Raw genomic sequence first — 21387 nt, 5'->3', positions numbered from 1 at the left:
CAGCAATTCCACTCTTAAGTATTTATCGGAAGAATATGAAAACACAAATTTGAAAAGAAAATGTACCCCTATGTTCATTGCAGAATTATTCACAATAGCCAAGACATGGAAACAAACTAAATGCCCAGCAATAGATGACTGGATAAAGAAAGTGTGGAATATGTACTCAATAGAATACAACTCAGCTATTAAGAAACATGTCTTTCATGACAACATGGATGGAACATGAGGTGATTATACTATGTGAAATAAGTCAGAAATTGAAAGACAAATACCAAATGGTTTCACAGATATGTAAAATATAACTAAAAAAACACAAAAAAATTAACTCAGAGAAAAATATGGTGGTCACCAGAGGGGAAGGAGAAAGCGGGGTGAGAAGAATGGGTAGTAGAGGGGGTCAATTTCATGAGAGTGACTTGCACTAAAACTGTAGTGGTGGATACAGTGTGGTATATATACATATTAATGTGTGATGCTGTACTCTTGGAAATTATATAGTTTTGTAAACCAATAGTAAATCAATAATTTTATTAAAGAATAGAATGTGTGCAGTTTATAGAATATCAACTATAACCCAATAAAGCTGTTTATTTTTTAAAATCTAGTCAGCAGGAGATAATTATCTTAAGTTCATATAACTAGTATCCTTGATCATGAAACAGCTCAGAACTTTCTGGTAGTGGAACTTTTGCTACTATATACATTGCATACATTGCATCTATCACTTCCCTTTGGGGACCATTTTGTTTCTCTGAAATGTGAGATACATTGATAATAATTGATAATTATTGATAATAATTCTAAATATGTATCTTCTAAAATAAATTCAGTTGCATTAATTTCATAAATTTTAACTTGAAATTGACTAACAAATTATCAGTAATTGGAAAGCTTAAAGTTTAAGTTATAATTAATACTTCAGAATTATTTATAAGTAGCATATTGACTTTTTCCTCAATATTTGTCTAATTTTTCTATGCCAGGCAATCATTTAGAAGGTTTAAAAAAACTTTATTAACATAATTTATACAGCATACAATTCCTGTATTTAAGCTCTGTTTTTTAATTATACTTTTTTATTATTCACTGTTTTTTTATTATACTCACAAATATGCACAGTCATCAGTGTAGTCAGTTTTATAACATTTTCATTGCCTCAAGAAGATGCCCCAGACTGCTTAATTGGTAGGATTTTTCTTTGTGTTGATTAAAATGTTCTGGAACTAGATAGTGGTGGTAGTTGTATGACATTGTAAATGACTAAAAGTGAGTTGCACACTTTAATATGGTGCATTTTATGTTACATTGTAGACACCACATTAAAAAAATCCATATACCAGGGGCCTCCCCTGGTGGCACAGGCGGTTGAGCGCTGCACTGTGTAGCTGTCCGCAGCCTAGGCAGCACCGGTTAGATCACAGCCGGCCTGCAAGGGTCCCACATGGCACGGCAGACCTCTCCTGTCTCGCCCGCTGCTCCCCTCAGCAGGGTATTTCGTCAGTCTGCCTGTTCTGTTCCCCACTCTGTCTTTGGTGAATCCTCTCACCCTCCCGCGAATCTGGCCTGTACCTCAGTGGAAGGAAGGAAGGAAGGAAGGAAGGAAGGAAGGAGGGAGGGAGGGAGGGAGGGAGGGAGGGAGGGAGGGAGGGAGGAAGGAAGGAAGGAAGGAAGGAAGGAAGGAAGGAAGGAAGGAAGGAAGGAAGGAAGGAAGGAAGGTAGGAATCTTAAAAAAATCCATATACTTTAAGTATCTACCCCTATCTCTCCGTCCCCCTGGTCCTAGCCAACCACCAATCTTCTTTATGCTTCTACTGATTTGCCTTTTCTTAGCATTTCATATTAGTGAAATGATAAAAAATATGCTTTTTTTGTCACTGGTTTGTTTCACTAAGAATGTTTCCAAGGTTCACTGATGTTGTAGTGTGCAAGTACTTCATTAATTCATTTTTATGACAGACTAATATTCCACTGCATGAATATGCCACATTTTATTCAGTCATTCATCAGTCAATGGAAATTTGGGTTATTCCCACCATTTTTTCTATTAAGAATAAAGCTGCTATGAACATTTGTATACAAGTTTTTGTGGAGATGCATATTTTGATTTTTCTTGCTTAAATACCCAGGATGGAAATTGCTGATAACTAAGTTTAGACATTTGAAGACCTCCAGACTACTATCCAAATTGGCTGCAACATTTTAAACTCTCACCATGCATGAGGGTTCTAATTTCTCCATATCCTTGCCAACATTTGTTGTTATGACTTTTTTATCATAGTCATCCTAGTGAGTGTGAGGTGGTATCATGGGATTTTGATTGGTATTTCCTGGTGAATAATGATGCCAGGTACTTTTTCATGTACTATTTCCTAGAAATATGCTCATCTGGTCAATATTTTGCATGTGCTCTCAGGCAATTCACAGACACTCAAAGTTATGAGCTCCTAGAGTGGAGTTATTGAGCAGATGCATGAAAAGAAACTGTCATTTTTGCAAATTACAGTTCAGAGTAAATAATATAGAGTATACTTATTTTATAAGAAAAGTGAAAGAACACATTTTAACTTTAGTTGCACTGAAAGATTGAATTGATTTCCACTACACAATTCTCAAAAGGACAGGGGCAAACAGTCCCAATTTCTATTAGAATGAGAATGATACATTATATATCACCATTTCTAAAGTTAAATGGTAACCCTACAGACTGAGTTAGGAAAAACTGCTTATCCCTTACTTGTAAAGTAAGAATGTACTAAATAGGATAAGAAAACCAATAGAACACATGTCTACATCAGGGATGTTTTGGTGTAACAGGAGAGTGAAAAGAATTCTAGTGATGCTCTAACCAGAAAGATCAGTCATTTTCAGGATAAGCATGAGTACTGGGGAAAAATAAACACTATTCAACAAGAGTCAACAGTTATTTGGCAAGTATCAGCTTACTACTGTCACTGTGGCTTCTACCGATGACATATAAAAGTTGTCTATTTTCAAGGAGTAAATGAGCTTTTGTCCAGTGGTATGCAGAGTCACCTACAAAGTTTGGATCTTTGCTGTGACAGGCTGGAGTTACAGTGGCCTAAGATTTGGAAACTCAAAGGAATGTGCTTTGGCAGCTTAGAAGGGGTCACTATACTCCATGGTATAATTCTTAGAACCTGAAAAAACCTCCTTATATTGGATGTTTACACATTTGTATTTCTTAAGGCAGTCAGTCTCATTCTCCACCAAATCAGCTTTTAGAAATGGAATGATTTGGAAATGCAATTAAAATCCTGGACAGAAGCTCTTCTAAGATGTCTTATTGCTTAACTGCAAAGACAGCAAAGAAAAATAAGCAATTCAAGTTCTATACCTTATTTCACCTTCTCTAATGTGACCTGCCAGTTCTTCAATAAACTTGTCCCCTTTCATCCAGTAGATCATTGGCCCGGACTCTCCACTGAATCCAAAGAACGCTTTGCAAGGAATGTTCAGAGGCTTGCCTGAGAATGACAGAGAAAAAGAAATGAGCAAATGGTGCCTGGTTATCACTGGGAGATAGGAAAGGAGCATTTAACATCCAAAGGAAAACTCAGAGGTCACCCATTTTCCACTCATCTTCCAATCATCTTATAACTGTACATGAGAAAAATTTGAAATAGTTATAAGGACTTTTAAAATGTTAAAAAATTCAAGATATTATTAAAAATGAGTAAGTAAAGAAAGTTTTTAGAACTGCTTATTTGTGCTGCCTCCTGTCTAGGAACTAATATGAAAGAATCAAATGTGAACTACTGATTATTATTGCCTTGGAAATCTAAAGCACAAGCTAATTTTTGATCGGTGTGAAGACATATAACAGATCATCCACTGTTATTAAGATGGCATAGAGAAATTTATTCTGATGATTGCCTATTCTAGGAAAAATTGGATGATACAAATCAAAGGGAGAATGTTTTAACTACAAAAAATATCTATAGAAAGTACATGCAGAGAAAACTCAGTCTAACCATATTTTATATTATTTGTGTCACATAGTATTTAATTCTAGGCAATACTTCAGCACTTTTTATTATACATTTTGGGAGTATAGGTAAAAAAATTATTTAAATTGTAAATTTATCACCAAATATGTAAGCAATTATTTTTTTGCTGGCTCTGACTTTATTTTATTCCTGCAAAGTAGATCGGTAAGAGAGGAATTTTATAGAGAACACAATTCTGACATTTCTGACAAAGGAATTCCTCAACTTATTGACTTATTGTTTTTTTTTTTTTTTTTTTTTTTTTTTTTTTTTTTTTTTTTTTTGTATAATGTGAAATTTCTGCCCTGCTTGGAGCACTAGATAAAACAATTTCAAAAACATTGTTTTTCCTTGTTTAGGGCATGGTGTACATGCTCCCAAAATCACTCTAGCTACTGAAAATTTCTCCATTCTATTCGTAAAGTGATCCAAAACTTGCACATTCCATGACTTTCTGGGACCCCTTAATCACTGTAATTAGCAGATTTGAGGGTCACTTCACAAAGAAATAATTGTAACGGAAGGTAGGACCTACAGGGAAAGTAGAATTTAGGAAAACCTCATAGATATGTAGGTGCTGGGTGATAAGCTGGGTTTAAGGCTTAATCATAATAAGTGACTCATTTCCCAGTATTAGTCTTATTATAGCGCAAGCTGATATCTGAGCAAGTTGACATGTTGTGGATCTTTCAGGTCATTGAATTATTGCCCAAATCTTTGATATCAATAGTCTGTCATGTATGTCCAATACAAATGTGAAACAAGGTTATTCATTATTGCTCTGAATATGCGCTTTGTGACATAAGCTTGTGTGCAAGTGAAAGACAGCCTTGTGTAGTGGAAGTGCACTGGACTAAAAGTTAGGAGACTTGGATCCTAATTTTAGATCTGTCATAAGAAGCAAACCATCTGGTCCTGAGCAGATTACCTTTTATAAACTGATTTGTTATCTACATAATAAGGATGATAATACTTGGGAAGTTCAGGTAAGAAAATGTCCACATAAGTTCTGGTGAACTCAAAGTCCCATCCAAGTTTAACTTGGTAGTGTTTTCCTCCTGAAGCTTGGTCATTCAAATTTGAGGCATAATCTTATGTGGATAGTGAGACAGATAAATGTTCACTTTGACCCTGTCAATCTCATACTCTTCTTTTATTTATGAGCTTTTTGGGGGTAATAGCTGCTCTTATCAGTGTTCTATAAATATTTCCTGGATTCTAGAGGAGACGTCATTTATCCAAGCAGGCCCCGAGTTCTTTAAATTTGAACATAGTCTTTTCTATGATTTACTATTTTTCTTTCCCATGAAAAGGAAGGCATTAAGGAATGTCAAACCAGATGGCAGAAGATCCAGAGACTGTGATAAACATTATTATAAGAGTTTGCAATTGCTAAAATTACCAGCATATACATTTATACATATAAATCCTAATTGTCATTCCTTTGGGCTATGTTGAAAGAATATATCAAGTAATATACCTTTTAGCAATTCCTAGCATGTGGGTGCCAACGTATGGTTTGATTATAATGGAGAAAGACAATTACAGTAATGTGCAAGACAGGGGCCTCCTTGAGGTAGTCCAACCTATCTATTGGCACTACACAATGGATGCTGACTATGGCAGTCATTTCTCCTGGGAATGTTTTCATTCTTGCATCAGACAGGTGTTGGAAAGGAAATGTAAGAGTCAGATATTTCAACAGTCTAGTTTCTACAAACACTGAATAAATATTCTGAAGCCTTTTGTCAATGGTCAAAACAGGAAAGTTGCCCAACCATCGTAGTAATACTCTGAGGAGAATCCCAAAATGATCAGCACCCATGCCACACAATGAGTCTCAATGTGTGCCAGGGACTGGGTGCCTTCTTTTCTAAATGGCATTGGAGTGATCTCTGCATTGATTGGGCAAATAACCTCAAAGATTTCTCCAGGCATTTCTATAATCTGACTCATGTGCATGTGCAAACTCCTACCTAGCATTTGCGTCCACTTGCTACTTTTGCCTCCAGACATTTTCAAAGTCATTCATTCCTATGTTACTGCATACCCTATTAGTAGAGATGAACAACTCACATGTGTATCTATAGAGGACAGTACAGTAGGTTGAAACCTATCAAAAAAAAAAAAAAACAACAAAACAAAACCGTATTTCTCAATTTTGTGCTGTTTATATGTTAATCACTTTAGATATGACTGACTTTTAGGTTCAATCTGCTCCACTAGCATTTTCTCTATCACTTTCTTAAGTCTAGACAGTCAACAAAACTTAAGTCCATACAAAGATTTGGACATAAATATTCATAGCAGCTTTATTTGTAAATAAACTAGAAAGACTCCAAATGTCCATCATTAGGTAGAGGGATTAACTCTGGCACATGCATACAATGAAACATGAAACAGCTATGAAGTGAGGTGCTGATACTGTAACAGAGATTTTTGAGATTTCAAAACAACTATGCTAAGTGAAAGAAGTCAGGCACAAGAGTACATGTTTATGATTCTATTTATATAAAATCACAGTAAGTAAAAATTAACCTACAGTTACTTAAAAAGTCTTGGTGGTGGGTGTGGTGTGGTAATATACACCTGAAAGTTGTTATCCTATATCTCTAAATCATGTATAGAGTTGTAAATCAATTTTACATCATACATCTGCCATGTGATCTAGTCATTCTGCAGAAAGACATATGTCAATACAAAGATTTCCACACAAATATTCATACCAGCTTTATTTAAAACAGCCGAAAACAACTCAAATTTCCATCAGTGTATGGGTGGTTACCGATACATGTTATAACATGAATAAACCTGAAAACCACTGTGTTGAGGTAAAAAAGCCAGACACAAAAGACATACTGTAAGATTGCATTTATATGAAATTTATAGAAAATTCATGACTTTAGAAACAGAGAGTTACTTAAGACTAGGGCCAAGGATTGGCTGAAACCTGGAGGAGGAAACTCTTGGGGAATGATGGAAGTGTTTTAAAGCTGAAATGTGGTGATGGTTGCACAAATGTATAAATTTACTAAAAGCCATTGAATGGTACACTTACAACTTACAACAGGTGAATTGTATAAATTACAGCTCCATAAAGCTGTGAAAAGTTAAAAAAAAAATCTGCGCCCTTAGGAAATTTACATTTGGCAGGGGATATAGGAAGAGGTGAAGGACAATACGCAACATAAATTAAATGCAATATAAGTTGTATATATACATTGTAAGAAATCTCAATCTTTGTACTTTTGAAGCTGAAGAAATCACCATATTCACTGAATGCTTTATGCATAAGTCTACAGTAAGTCCAAAGAACAGAAAGATAAAATCTATTTAATTTTGGCATCACATCTTAATCTCCACCTGTACTGGGACTTTCTAAGAATTTCTCAAGAGCAAAAATTTGACTTTCAATTCCTTTAGCTAGTCCACAAACATTCCCGCACACTCTACTTGCCAGACCCATTCCTTCATAGTCTATGGATTTTAGAAAGGCCACACAGTTCTTGTTTTCTGCTTTCACTTTAAACAATTTTTAACAAACCTCTTTTAATGCCTCTTTCAATTTATCCTATTAACTCAATTTCATAGGAGGCAATGTTTTCCATTTGTGTGAGTGGAATCACACAGTAGTTAATTTTCTTGTGAGGTTTGTACTTTTATTACTGTTTTTATCTAAAGCAGAATGGTCTTCTGTGGGAGTCCTGGGGACCGAGGGCTATGAAGGCATTCCCTCAGAGGGGTTCCAAGTTTGCCTCTGCCATGGCCCTACAAATATCGTTGGTTTGGAACCAGTTTTCCTGTTAATTTCTTAGCTTGGTTTTTGCACCACATGTGGGTTGTGTGAATTTAGTCCACACCCATGCTTGGTACAAGTTTATAGTTCTGACTTCTTTTGCATTTCTCTTTTCATTCATGGCATGGTCCTGAGACAGTGAATTTCCTCGCTGCTTTCTTAAACCAATTAGCTGAGTTTTCAGTCCCCATCTCAAAGATTTCTAGGATTCATAGACCATTCAGGTTTCTAGATCTTTTTTTAAAGATTTATTTATTTATTTATACAAGCACTGGGTACAGTCAGACGAGCAGGAGGGTGAGAGAATTCACCAGAATCAGAGCGGGGAACAGAACAGGCAGACTGACGAAGTACACTGCTGAGGGGAGCAGCGGGCGGCAGGAGAGGTCTGCGCACCATGTGGGACCCTCGCCAGTGGCCGTGTGGATCGAACTGGCGCTGCAGAGGCTGCAGGCAGCTCCGCAAACCAGCGCTCAACTGCTGCACCACTGGGGAGGCCCCCAGGTTTCTAGATTTTTGCTGGGATCTCAGTTCTACTTTTACATTTTACACAGTTCTGTGGCTTGATGGTTTGACACTGAGTTCAAATCCTAACATCCCTGAGGCTCCTATCTGCTTCCATTATCCCCAGAAGCTACTTAGCTTCATTTTATACTCCTTTGTCTGGGTTTGGTTCCCTTATGATTCCTCCAGCTTGCTTTCCATGCCTTAAGATGGGTTAAGTGTATACCATCTTTGTTTCATGTTGACCAGCATTTCTCTATGCTTAGAACAGAGATGTCTTTACCACATCAATCAATCTTACCATATTGATGAGTGAAGTTTTACCACAGAAATCTGTGAATACGTTGGGGCTGAGTGATAAAATGTATTTTATTCCCATTCAGGAATTAAAAGTAGAATTCCTATCTCTGTTACTGCTAACATAAATGGAAGTTTTCTTTTTTTTCCCCTGGGCTCACACTTAGCTTTGACCTTTACAAGATGAGATGAAAAGAGTTGATAACAATGTTTTGATGCCAATGTAAAGTCATTTACCTTCCCGCTGTGCTTTATGTACTTAGGTTTGTAACTTTACCATCAAGAGGTTTACTTCTTCAGAAGAGGATCCATTATCACGGCACACACCTTTTATTTATTTGTACAAGGGGTTCTCAGAGTGTTCCAAGGCACATGCTCTAATCTAGTTGGCCAATGTCAGGACACAAGAAACACAGGGATTAAAAGTAGGGATATATTACTTTCAGTTGTGAGACATGTTGCAATAATGCACTGGAGTTTGTTAATTAGATCCTCAAACATTTACAGCAGAGCTGAGGTTATCATTAAGTTAATGTCACTCTATAGACAACTAGTATAGCAGCAGACCTCAAAGATGAGAAAAAACAATGTTATTATAGTTAAAAGAGAAAGCAATGGGGTTTCTTGGTCTACAATTGGCTCATTGGGATATGTCATACAAGGTCCATTGGAGGGTGAATTGTTTAGAATTATAGGATTTACCTAATGTGTCATCAAGTAGTTTCAATCCCAACAGAACTTTCTGTTGGGAAACTTCTGAATTTTCTCAAGGATAAGCAGAACTCCCATTGTGAGTAGAGATCATGGCAATAACCCTCATTTGCTTTTTCTTCTTTTATCTCATTTGAATGGGAATTGGCTGGATTGGTGTATCAGTATCTGAAGATACTATTTTTCTTAGTCATCTCTCCCATTCAAGGGCACCAGGTATAAAAAAGGCAGAAACATGTCATGGGAAGAGTGTTAGGGTCAGGACCTGAAATTATAGCCCCAGAACCTCTACTAAGTTGCTGTGATGTTTTTTGACAAGTTCATTTTCCCAAAAAGCCTCAGTGTCTTTCTAAAAAATGATAGGGTCAGATAAGAGATTTTCTAGGACCCTTTCAGGTTTGACATTCTCATATTGAAAGTAGTTGGGCTAGAATAGTGTGTGACAGGATTTTCCAGATGGGAAGAATTGCTGTACTTAGAGTCCTGGCCCTGATGTACCAGCTACTGGTTCTCTATGTGAAAGGAAGAGGGTGAGAATCTTTCTGCCTCGAGCAGGTTTTGGCTTTTTCTCCAGCCTCCCTTGACACTGGTATTTTGTGTCTGAGTCTGCTTGTCTGCTGTGCCTGAAGTCTCAGTTCCTATGCATCACATAACATCTGACTATTTACTGCAGAGTGGGTTTCCTGCCTATGAACCCTACCTTGCCATGAACCCTACTTCCTTTCTGCCCCAACTGGTCCTTGGCTGCTTATGTTGGCTCTGCTGATCTTGAGTTAGGCCCTACTTTCCCTGACCCTGTGCTTTTCATATCTCAGCTTGACAAAAGGATTTAAAAAAAACAAAAACAAAAACAAAAACAAAAACAAAAAAAAAAACCCTCCCTATGGAAAAAGACAAAGTCCTTGGATATTAACTCACTACACTAGCAAATCCAATTCATACTCAGCAATTTAAAATGTCAGGAGAGTTGAAGTAAGCAAATACTCTGTGTGAGGGTATGCAACTCTACATATAGTTGCAAAAGAATTCATTTGGAATGAATTAATAGTTCAAAATTAAATGCACATGATTCTATTTTACTAGGTAGAAGAAAAAACAGACCACTTGTATAAATGCTTTAAGATCAAATGGCTTCATTTTTATAAAATTGTCTTATTGATCTAGAAATCTAAGTTTGTAGAGCAGCCAACCTATATAATCACATCAATTGAAAAATGATTAAAATCCATATGAAATTCATATTTAAGGTTGTATTTTTATTTGTTTGGAAAGTTATTTGATTTCAAACTATATGGAATTAGATGTTAAGGTTTATAAAGTTAGGTCTATTCCCAGTAGCCAGGCAAGAGAGTAGTAAAAATAGAATAGAGGTTAACCATTACTTTCTCTAAACGAGGTCACCTTTGTGATTTCAGAACATCTGACTGGAAACAGAAATTTTTTTCACTTTCTTTTCCCTCTGCATCATCAGAAGTACTGGTGAATCTATTACTGATAAGAACACAACTTCTGGTACTAGGAATGACTTGCTCATCAAATCCTGCCATAACAGTTTGTAGGAGAACTGCATCAGCACAACCATGGCAGTCCTTATTATGTATCTTGTGCTTGATCTAGGTATTTTATGTGACTGAAGAAAATACTGATGTGTTTTCTGGGCACAATAGCATGGTTTAAAATGTGACTGTAGAAAGCTTTAAAAAATCTTCCCCCCAAAATGTGGCTGTGTTTTGAACATAGGTGCCATTCACTCTGTTAAGTCTTTCTGGCTGTCTGCAGGCTGTGACTCCAGAAATGATGTTTAAAATAATTCCACAAGGATCCTTTAATCCCTTAGAAAATGGAAATATCAAGGTTTAATGCCTACTTGAGAAAATGAAACCCAAAGCTATCCACAGATTACTGATCAGATTCATGTCACACTATTGATTTTCTAAAATCCCTCAAGAGTTCTTTTAGACTATGAATTTCCTTTGACCACAAATCCCACTTGCCATTCCGTATACTCTATTTTCCTACCAACTTGGTTGGAAAGCCTTTACCTTCCTCCTTTGCCCACTTAAACATTCACCCTTCAAGGTCTAGGTCAAGTTGTTACCTACAACAGGAAGCCAGCCCTAACTGCCCAATGCGCACGTTTCCTTCTCTCCTTTCTCTGAATGCCATTTGCACATGATCATAGGAAGTTAAACATTCATTTGTGCTCCACTTAATATAATTATTACAACAAAAATAATCTAAGTGCTTAATATGTTCCATACTCAGAGAAACCCAGCAAGTAAGGTGTTATTATTCTCACTTTACAAAAGGAGCTAACAGAAGCAAAGAAAAGTTAAACATCTTGTCCAAAGCTATACATTTGTAAGTGGCAGAGATTTAATACCAGAAAGTTTGACCCCACAGCCAAAGATTCTAACCACTCTACCATACTGCCTTGCCACAGATGATTTGTTTCATCTTCTCCAAATGTTTTAGTCTTTAGCGGTAGAAACCATAGCTTATATTTCATTTTCATTTCCTTGGAGAGACTAGCATACTGCAAGGCACACAGTTGTGCCCAATAGTACTTGCTTGATTCTCAAAAGCTTAGATCACATTTCCTTATTTTTCTTATGTGAAATTGGTTTTTCTCTTGTGGCATTAAATGTGTCTTCATAAGCCATCACAAATCCATTTCAATGCCTTGCACAAGTTTTCCCTTTCTCTCCCCAGTCCTCTTAAAAGAAAAGAGAGAAAAGGAAAGGGAAGAGGAACAGACATGGTTCCTATTGTCCTTTGAAAAGTTCATCAAGACAGAATCAACAATAAAATGAGTGGAAAAGAACTTCAATGCTTATATGCCTGTGCAAATCAGGAGAGCGGGGTTCAGGCAGGACTAATCAATAGTTACCCTGTCACTTTCTGCTTGAGTTTTAGATTTTACATTATTTTTTAGCTCACTTTTTTATTTATAAAAATATACCTAAATAGCTTTTTTAAAATTGAAGTAACATTACACATAACATTATATAAACCTCAGGTGTGCATCAACATTTATCTTGAATTGTTCTGTATATAGAATCGACTCCCATATCAATAAATTCAAGAAGAGGAAAGAGAATGAGTTAAATAAATCCAGAAAGGGAGAGTACAAGGGTCTCCCTGGTGGCGCAAGGGGTTAAGTCTCAGCACTATGAAACTATAGGCAACCATTGCAGCATGAGTTCGATCCCCAGCCGACACACATGGAGCAGCAGACCTCTCCTGTCTCTCCCAATGCTCCCCTCAGCAGTGTATTTCAATCACTCCGTCTATTCTGCTCTCCAGTCTGTCTCTGGTGAATCCTCTCACCCCCCCTCCTCACATCTCTGGCCTTCACCCCAGCTCTTGTATGCATAAATAAATATTTAGAAAAGAAAGGGAGAGTAGAACAATTACATTCCATTCACTTAATAAGTTCAAATAAATTTTATAATCTTTAAATATTAGAAACATAAATGACAGAAAATAGAGCATTTTGAAGCTTATTATTGCATTTAGAATATCATAATACATAAGGAGTCATCTCTTTGTGCCTCTGCTGTGAGGATGATTAAGAGTAACAGAGCTCCAAAACACTGTTCACAGGAAAGTCAGAAGCCAAGTTCTGAGTCTTAAACCACGAACAGCCTAACATCAAATTCTGAAAGTTGGTCAAATGTACTTTGGGGATCAAATGGGGATGAGATTTCATGGGGATAAAGTGGGGACATCCACTGATTTATCCTCATCCCTTGAGCCATATACCCACCAATTCTGGGTCGTAACATTGTTTCTCCTGTAACACTAAGCTAACTAGCCTGCTGGGGATGGATTCTCCACTCCACCACTCATCTCCCTTTCCCTGTTGGTATCCTGCACTGCTCCCAGCCCCTAAGCCTTGCTAACTTAAATACCTCTTTCCCACTGTAACTTTCCACAACTAACCCTTTGTACCGTCCATGGCAGAGCAATTAATTACTTTCATAAAATAATCCATAGTCATTTGCTAACATGGAAGAAGCTCAAAATTGTTTCTCCATACTCTTTTCCTTCAGTCTAGACATACCTTTGTACAGACATGTACATGCATACTCACACACATATATCCACATATAATCACTATATTTTTTGCAGAATTTAAGTTATTTTGTGGTGATTTGTAAGTTCATTTGCTTTAGTTATTTATAGTCCACACATAAAAAAAATTAGATAATTGTCTTTCACTTCTGACTTATGTCGCTTAGCAAAACAATCATTTATAAATAAGCAATGTGCATATTATTTACTGTAATCTCTCTCTCTCTCCTTCTATCTTATTTGCATTTTCTCTCTGAATTACATTTGTCTAGGTGTGTATGTACCTCAAAAAAAGGGACATATTAAGCAAGGTAATACATATGCCATATATAAAGTGCAGCTGATAGCCTGCAGAGAGGGTAAGAAAGGAAGTAATAAAAAAGTTTAACAGAAAAGAGTTCTTTGAAAATTTGCACTTAATCATATGGCACATAGACCTTACCATTAAAAAATGTTGCTAATTTAGAAAGAAGATTGCTAAAGCAAGATACAAAATGTATAGCTATGATTTTAAGAAGGATATTTAATGCATCAAAGACTATAAAAGGAGGATGTTTTCAAGGCCTTTAAAACGATTATTTACTTTCTTGAATAAAACTTTATTGATTAACTGATGATTTGCAAAACTATATAATTTTGAGGGTTATCTATCATCACTTCTATGTGTGTATAAGCCTCAGTACACCCACCACCAATATTCTAGCACCATTTCTACTATCAGACTGATGCCTTCGAAACTTTCCCTCCTACCTCCTTCCCAAACCTCTCTGGTAACCACTATATTTTTTGTAAAATTTAACAGTTATTTTGTTGTGATTTGTAAGTTCATTTGCTTTAGTTATTTATATTCCACACATGAAAAAAAAAACATTAGATAACTGTCTTTTACTTCTGACTTATGTAGCTTAGCGAAAATAATCATTTATAAATAAGCAATTTGCTAGTTGCCAAGCATTCTTATCTACTTGTTAAGCCTCTACTTAGCAAATGAGATCAGCCTATGTGAGGAACAATTACACCTAAGTTATATATTACCCAGACATCTTAATTTAGTTGATGGTTATTTGTTTGACATGTGTATTTTCTTACTCATGTTTTTAGAAACTCAATGAAAAAGTATGTATTTTTAAAATTAAGTTTGATTATTTTTTTAACTTGGAATTAAGCTGCATCCCACACTTAAATAATTTCAAAACTGTTGACGTGCATGAGACTCACGCATATGGTTTGTTTGGAATGTACGACATTGTGCTCTGTATTATAGTTGTATATATTGCTGACTTCCCTTACTATACTGTAACTTTCTTGGCAGGCTCCATAACTAATCCATTTTTGTAAACCCTGGGAAACGTAGCACAGTGTCTTGTATATTTAGTATGCTATCAGTAAATGCCAATTAAGCTAGTTCCAAAAAGATCTTCACCTAGGCAATACATTAACATATATGTTCTAAATACTCCCTGTATTTGAAAGTAATAATCTACATCTCTTTAAATGTATTTCATAATTCAGATTTTTCACTATTTCTGACTTCTCTTTTTACCCAACTCAATCTGAGACAGTGAGATCAGCTATTTATCTTTATACCATGCAATCAGATACACATTTGATATCAGCCAATTCTCTTTTGAAGGACATGTTAGAAGAGTGGGTACAGTTAAAGTTAGTGATAGTATTTACACATGTCACTTTAACAGACTTATAAAATTAGAAGGGAACTTTGAGGTGATTTTGTCCTATCCTCTCTGTAGATGAGAAATGGAGGACACATTTTAAATGACTTGCCCAAGAATACATCCTCCCTGTTGGCAGAGCTAGCCATTCAAAGTAAGTGTGTGGCTCTCAGTTTAATGTTCTTTCCAGCAGAGCAGCTACATCTGGCCATTAAACTGAGACCATTGCCATACCCCCCAGTCAGGTCTTTTTGTATCTAATCTCTTCCCTCTTCCAATTTGTCTTGTAGACTTTCACCATGTTCATCTTCCCTAAGCGTAGACGTATTCATAGCATGTTTCTGCTTCAGAATCCAAATGGCTCTCATAATCTTCCAATTTAAGTGTTTTGCAATAGGGTGCAATTTTGCCCTAGAAAGGGATATTTGACAATATCTGGAAACATTTCTGGTTATTACAACTAAGGGAAGGAGTGATTGGCATCTACTGGTGAGAAGTTAGTGGTGCTGCTAAACACCTTGCAATGTACAGGACAGGCCCCTATCCCCCATAGCAAAGAATTATCTGCCCCCAAATGTCAATAGTGTTGAGGATGAGAAATCCTGCTCTAGAATTAGAGTAGTTTGATATATTGATCTCAACTTCTTTTATAACCTCATTTTCCTATTCTTAGAAAATTTGCACTACATTCTATTGTATATTTTCCACACTTTCCCATTGCCCAGATTTTGCTTAACTTAGAATGGTTTCCCTCATCTTTCCACATTATCCCTATTTGTTAAAAACTAAATCATGTATAGGTTCCTCCATAAAATTCTTCCCTGATCCTCAAAACCAGATTGTCATTTTCTCTTCTCAAGTCTCATGGAAATTTCTATGTAGGTTATTCACATACACACACACACACACACACACATTATTTTGGGAAAGTCTGATGGTTAGGCTATGAAGCAGCTGGGAGAAAAAGTATACTAAGTTTGAAGTCCAAAGACTTGTAATTCTATCATTTAAGTGTTTAACCTGGGGTATGCCATTTAAATCTTACCAGGCTTCATATTTTTCATCACTGAAATGGGACAAATAATATCTACTTCCTAAAGTTATGAGAGGGAGAAGTGAAATTATGTGGATGAAAGTGCTTTGTAAATGTTCAAGTACTCTGCCAATGTAAGGGATTGTTATTTTTACTGCAAAGGGAGGTAGCTCTTGAGAGGCAAAACTCCCATTTAACCTTGTGTAGGGAATAAGAAATGTCATTGACCATACTGAAAATTTTCTGGCTGACCTTGTAGGAGGGCAGGACATATACTTAAATCTACTTTTAATTTTGCCTGTGAAGAATACAGTGTGTTCTTTATGCCTTGAGTCTACCTAGTGTGGTGTTAAAGAAAACACTTCCTTTCTCAGGAGAAGAAAGAGAACAGGTGACTGGGCCAGCCAATTATTCACAACAGGAATGCCAGGGGCAATAAGAGACTTGAAAAAGAATTTTTCTGCAGTCAAATTCATCCAGCTCATAAAGTATGCTGCAATTTACTTCTAGTTCCTTGCAAGGGCATTTTTGGAAGTCATTGCCATAGCATAATCCCAGAATGTAGGTATCCTTTGGTGGCCAAAGTTTGGAAATAAGATATATGACAACTAGTAAGAAGAAACTTGACTTAGGGTTTTTATTATTGGACGATAATTTGTTATATTCGTAGTAATCTTGCTAGTTATATTTTTTATAACACCAATACCTGTGGAAATTAGGGCTGGATGAGAGGTCCTGGCATTTGAGATTATAACTATACAGATGTTTCACACTAGAGGTCACTCTTGCAATCTAAGAGCAAAATTCTGAAAATAAGAAAATACAGCAAAACAAAACAAAAAGCAAACAGCCATAAACAACACCACCACAACACACAAACAACATTAAGGCAAAAATTGAGATGATGTTTTTCATTTGAAATCTATGAGGATGCTCTTAAAATGATGAAATGAGTTGGTAATGGGATGAATGGTCATTATTGCGTGCAGGAGAGAGCAAAAAATTAACAATGCTCTTCCTGGCAGGCAGGCAACCAGGTAAGAAGCCCGTTCCCCTATGACTTGGGACGTTAACTCATAGCTACACTGAAGTGATCAGACTGATATATATCTCTGTAGAGTGAAGTGACATGCACGTTTTAATGTAACTGAGTTGCTGGTAAGAGGAACTGTAGGAATTCAATGCAGCATTATAGTGAAGAATATTCTCTGTGCCTGTCTGCTAAAAGAATAGTAGTCTTTAGTAGGAAATTTCATTTCTTAAACACATCAAATGTCTGGGCAAGAATCACCATATGAATTGTTTCAAGGTATAGACACATATTTGTACATAATGCACCACATCACTATTTTATGATGTAAAAGTTCAAACTCTTCTCTTGTCTCTATACCCTTCATCCCTCCTCCGAACTTTATTGGCTTGTAGTATGCCTCTAATTCCATTTATAATTCCTTCTTTAAGTTAATGAACTTTATTTTCAGTTGTCCCTTATTCACATCTAAAAACTCTCAGGAGAATATGGGCAATAAAGTTATCCTAATCATTCAAACTTCATTCATTTTTAAGTGAGATTTTCAGTGGGGTACCTAACAGTAAAGCCCAAGGGGAGACCAGACATGTGATCTAAGAGAAAGTATGGATGTGGTTAAGAGGAGGGGGGAGAGAGGTATGGATGGCAAACATGGGGTACCATGTTACCAGGGAGCCCCTGAGAAAGGAAAGGAGCTTTGGAGAGGATGATGGGATAATAAAGATTTCAAATTTGATCAAGCTAGTACTATGAAAGAGATTAAGAAACATAGATTTTCATTTGTAAATTAAATCAATATCATGAAGAAGGCTTTAAAAAATGTTTTCCCATCTTTGAGGATTCATCTCCAAAAGCAAAGAAAACAAAGGAAAAGATAAACAGTTGGGACTATATCAAACTAAAAAGCTTCTGTACAGCAAGAGAGACAGTAACCAAAACAGAGACACCCTACTGAATGGGAGGCAATATTTGCGTACTGTAAATCTGATAAGAGACTGATATCAAAGATCTACAAAGCTTACACAACTCAACAAAAACAAATTAAATAACTCAGTTAAAAAATGGGCAGAAGAGCTATAAAGACACTTCTGGAAAAAAATGCAAATGGTCAAGAGGTATATGAAAAAATGTTCAACATCACTTATAGTTAGAGAATTGCAAATCAAAAACCACAATGAGATAGCACCTCACACTGATGAGAATGGCCATATTAAAAAAAAAATAAAAGGAACCCTCTTAGACTGCTGGTGGGAATACAAACTGGTTCAGCTACAATGGAAAGCTGTGTGGAGGATCCTAAAACACTAAAAATGTACCCAGCAATTCCACCCCTGGAAATTCAAAGGGAAACCTACACTCTTATGTTTATTGCAGCATTATTTACAATAGCTAAGATATGGAAACAACCAAAATATCCTAAAACAGATGAATGGGTGAAGATAAATGTACTACACACACACACACACACACACATGCACGCACACACACACACACACTTACACATACATATCTATACACACACAATGGAATATTACTCGGCAATAAAAAAAAGATAAACTCATGCCATTTGTGGCAATATGTATGGAGCTGGACAGGATTATGCTAAGTGAAATAAGTCAGAAGGAAAAAGAAAAATATTAGATGGTTTCACTTACAGGGGGAATACAGGGAAACTGAACAGAAGATCATGAAAAAGATAAAACTCTCAGGCAAACCATAAATCTGAGGCATACAGGAGGAGGGGGAGGGAGATGGGTCAAAACAGGGAAGAGCACAGGGACAACGGTGATGGTTCACAGGTGCCATGGTGGTTGGAGAATTATGGGGACTACACCTGAGGGGAGAAATCAAATATTATACCAAAATGAACACTGATGTAAGAAAATAAAAACTAAATTAAAAATAAAAAATGTAACTGCATCTATGAGTAAAAACCAGAAAAAAATTTTCCCTATGAAAAGGAGAAAATACTGAATAAAATTATTAAGTGACTTATCTGAACAAGTTCCAGACCAGTAATAAATCAAAGGAATAGAGAAACAGTTAGTCCGACCTCTCTAACATAGTGTTTTTTTATTGTCACATTTACAATAAAAATAAAACCATAATAACGGGCTTTGGTTTCAAAAGCTAGAATGTTTTGTTACCAAAACACATTAGTAAAATATTATCATAAAGCCCCATTGAGATTTGAACCCTTTTCAAGAATTTCAATCCCAATGTCTGGGAGAATGATAGGCAGCCACATTAGAATAAGAGAAATCAAATTATAGGATTTTAGTCCCAAAGAGTAGGTGAGTCATTTAGGAAAATACTTTTTACAAAGTACACCTCTGAAGAAAATCAGATGTCTAAGGTTCTGTCTAAACATGGCAAACAATGTGGTTACATCATTTAATTATCTCAATAATATAATCCTAAAATAGCTCACTCTTTCCTCAGTTTCAGGTTTAGCTCCCTGACGAATTAGTCAGGAAATTGACTTGAGAATTCACTTTTCTCGAATGCATTGATGGACCCAAAGGCAGAACAGGAAAAGTGACTCGTACCGAACAATTTAGCCTTCTCCAATTTATGTTGCTCCTCGTCCTGTGCTCCATAACTTTGAGGAAAATTGAATTTTCTCATTAACATTAACAATTTCCACACTTATATAATATAAAAGTGGGAGAAATTACCAGAAAGATAACTTCTATTTTCCTTGTTGCTACAGATGAGTCTGCAAATATGTATCTGAGGTTTATGTCATGGTATGTTTTCTATGTATTTTATGGTTTCAGGTCTTACATCCAAGTCTTTTACCCATTTTGAGTTGATTTTCATGTATGGTGTGAGATAATGATCTAGTTTCATTCTTTTTCATGTGGCAGTCCAATTTTCCCGGCACTGTTTATTGAAGAGGTTTTCTTGTTCCAGAGTATATACTTTGTTCCTTTGCCATAGATTAATTGTCCATAAATGTGTGGTTTTATTTCTGGGCTCTCAATTCTATTCCATTGGTCTGTGTGCCGGTTTTTGTTCTAGTACCATGCTGTGAGAATGGCCTATTGCAAAAATACTACAAACAACAAGTGCTGGTGAGGGTGTGGAGAAAAAGGAACCCTATTAGTGTTGGTGGGAATGGAGACTGGTCCAGCCTCTATGGAAAGAAGTGTGAAGAGTCTGCAAAAGATTAAAAATGTATCTACCCTATGAACCAGCAATTCCACTGCTAAGTATCTATCCAAAACCACAAACATACTAATTTGAAAGGAAACCTGCATTCCTGTGTTTATAGCAATGCTCTTTACAATAATCAAGATATGGAAACAACCTAAATGCCCCAAAACAAATCAGTGGATTAAGATGTGGTGCGCGTGCTCGTGCACGCACATACACACACATCCTGGAATATTACTCTGTGGTCAAAAAAAGATAAACTCATGCCATTTGTGGCAAGATGGATGGAACTGGGAGAGATTATTCTAAGCGAAGTTAACCAGAGGAGAAAGATAAATACTGGATTGTTTCACTAAGAAATGGAATGTAAAGAAACCAAACACAGAATCATACTAGACAAACTGCAGTACTGACCCTTGAGAGCAGACCTTAGATCGCAGACACTCAGGAGAGTGGGCACTTTAGTGGTAGATAAACTATGATGATTGGACCTGAGGGAAGAAATCCTATGTTGTGAAAAAATAAGCAAGGATGTTTAAAAAAAAAGAAAAATTATGTAGACAAACAAAACCAAAAAAATCAAACCCATAATATATTTACAAAATATATCACTAAGAGAAATTCAGTGGCTGGTAAAAGGCATTTGAACAGAGTAACCTCCTATTCCCTTTTACCTAGAAAGTAAAAAGTGATGACTAATATAATCTGCTTTTTGCAACATGAGCTGACTACAACTTGGGAGCTCAAAAAATACAAGCAGTGACCTAGAGAAAAGGACAAAAAGGCCCAACAATTTCATGTTCAGGGTATGTTTCATCCAAAAGAAAGAAAATAAACCATGGAAAAAATAAGTAAGCTTCTCTACAAAATGCCTCTCACTTCATACTAGGATGAAATGAGATGGGAAGGTCACAGCAAAAGCAGAAATTTGTCCAAGCCCGGAAGAGGACTGATTCCAAACCCCATACCACAGAAGAATGTGGAAGATGAAGTAAGAGCCATGGAGGTTAAACTAATCAAAGAAAGAAAAATGAACTGGAAGGAGGACATCTGGATTCTAGGCCAAGATTATTTACTCATTTTTTAAATTCTATGAC

At 36.3% G+C, this 21387-nt stretch overlaps 1 protein-coding gene across 1 annotated transcript in view; it reads right to left on the bottom strand.

The window, feature by feature from the left end:
- Nucleotides 1–21387, bottom strand: part of IL1RAPL2 (interleukin 1 receptor accessory protein like 2) — a gene marked incomplete at its 3' end in the record, with an annotated part of 1022399 nt that overhangs the window by 39423 nt on the left and 961589 nt on the right. Inside the window, exon 6 of the mRNA XM_084259248.1 lies at nucleotides 3359–3488. Coding sequence (XP_084115374.1) covers nucleotides 3359–3488 — 130 coding nt within the window. The remainder of the gene's footprint in view (nucleotides 1–3358; nucleotides 3489–21387) is intronic.

Source organism: Talpa europaea, assembly GCF_964194135.1.
Source record: "Talpa europaea genome assembly, chromosome: X".
NCBI lineage: Eukaryota > Metazoa > Chordata > Mammalia > Eulipotyphla > Talpidae > Talpa > Talpa europaea.
The sequence above is the reverse complement of the archived record's forward strand: the minus strand, read 5'-3'. Positions and strand labels throughout refer to the sequence as shown.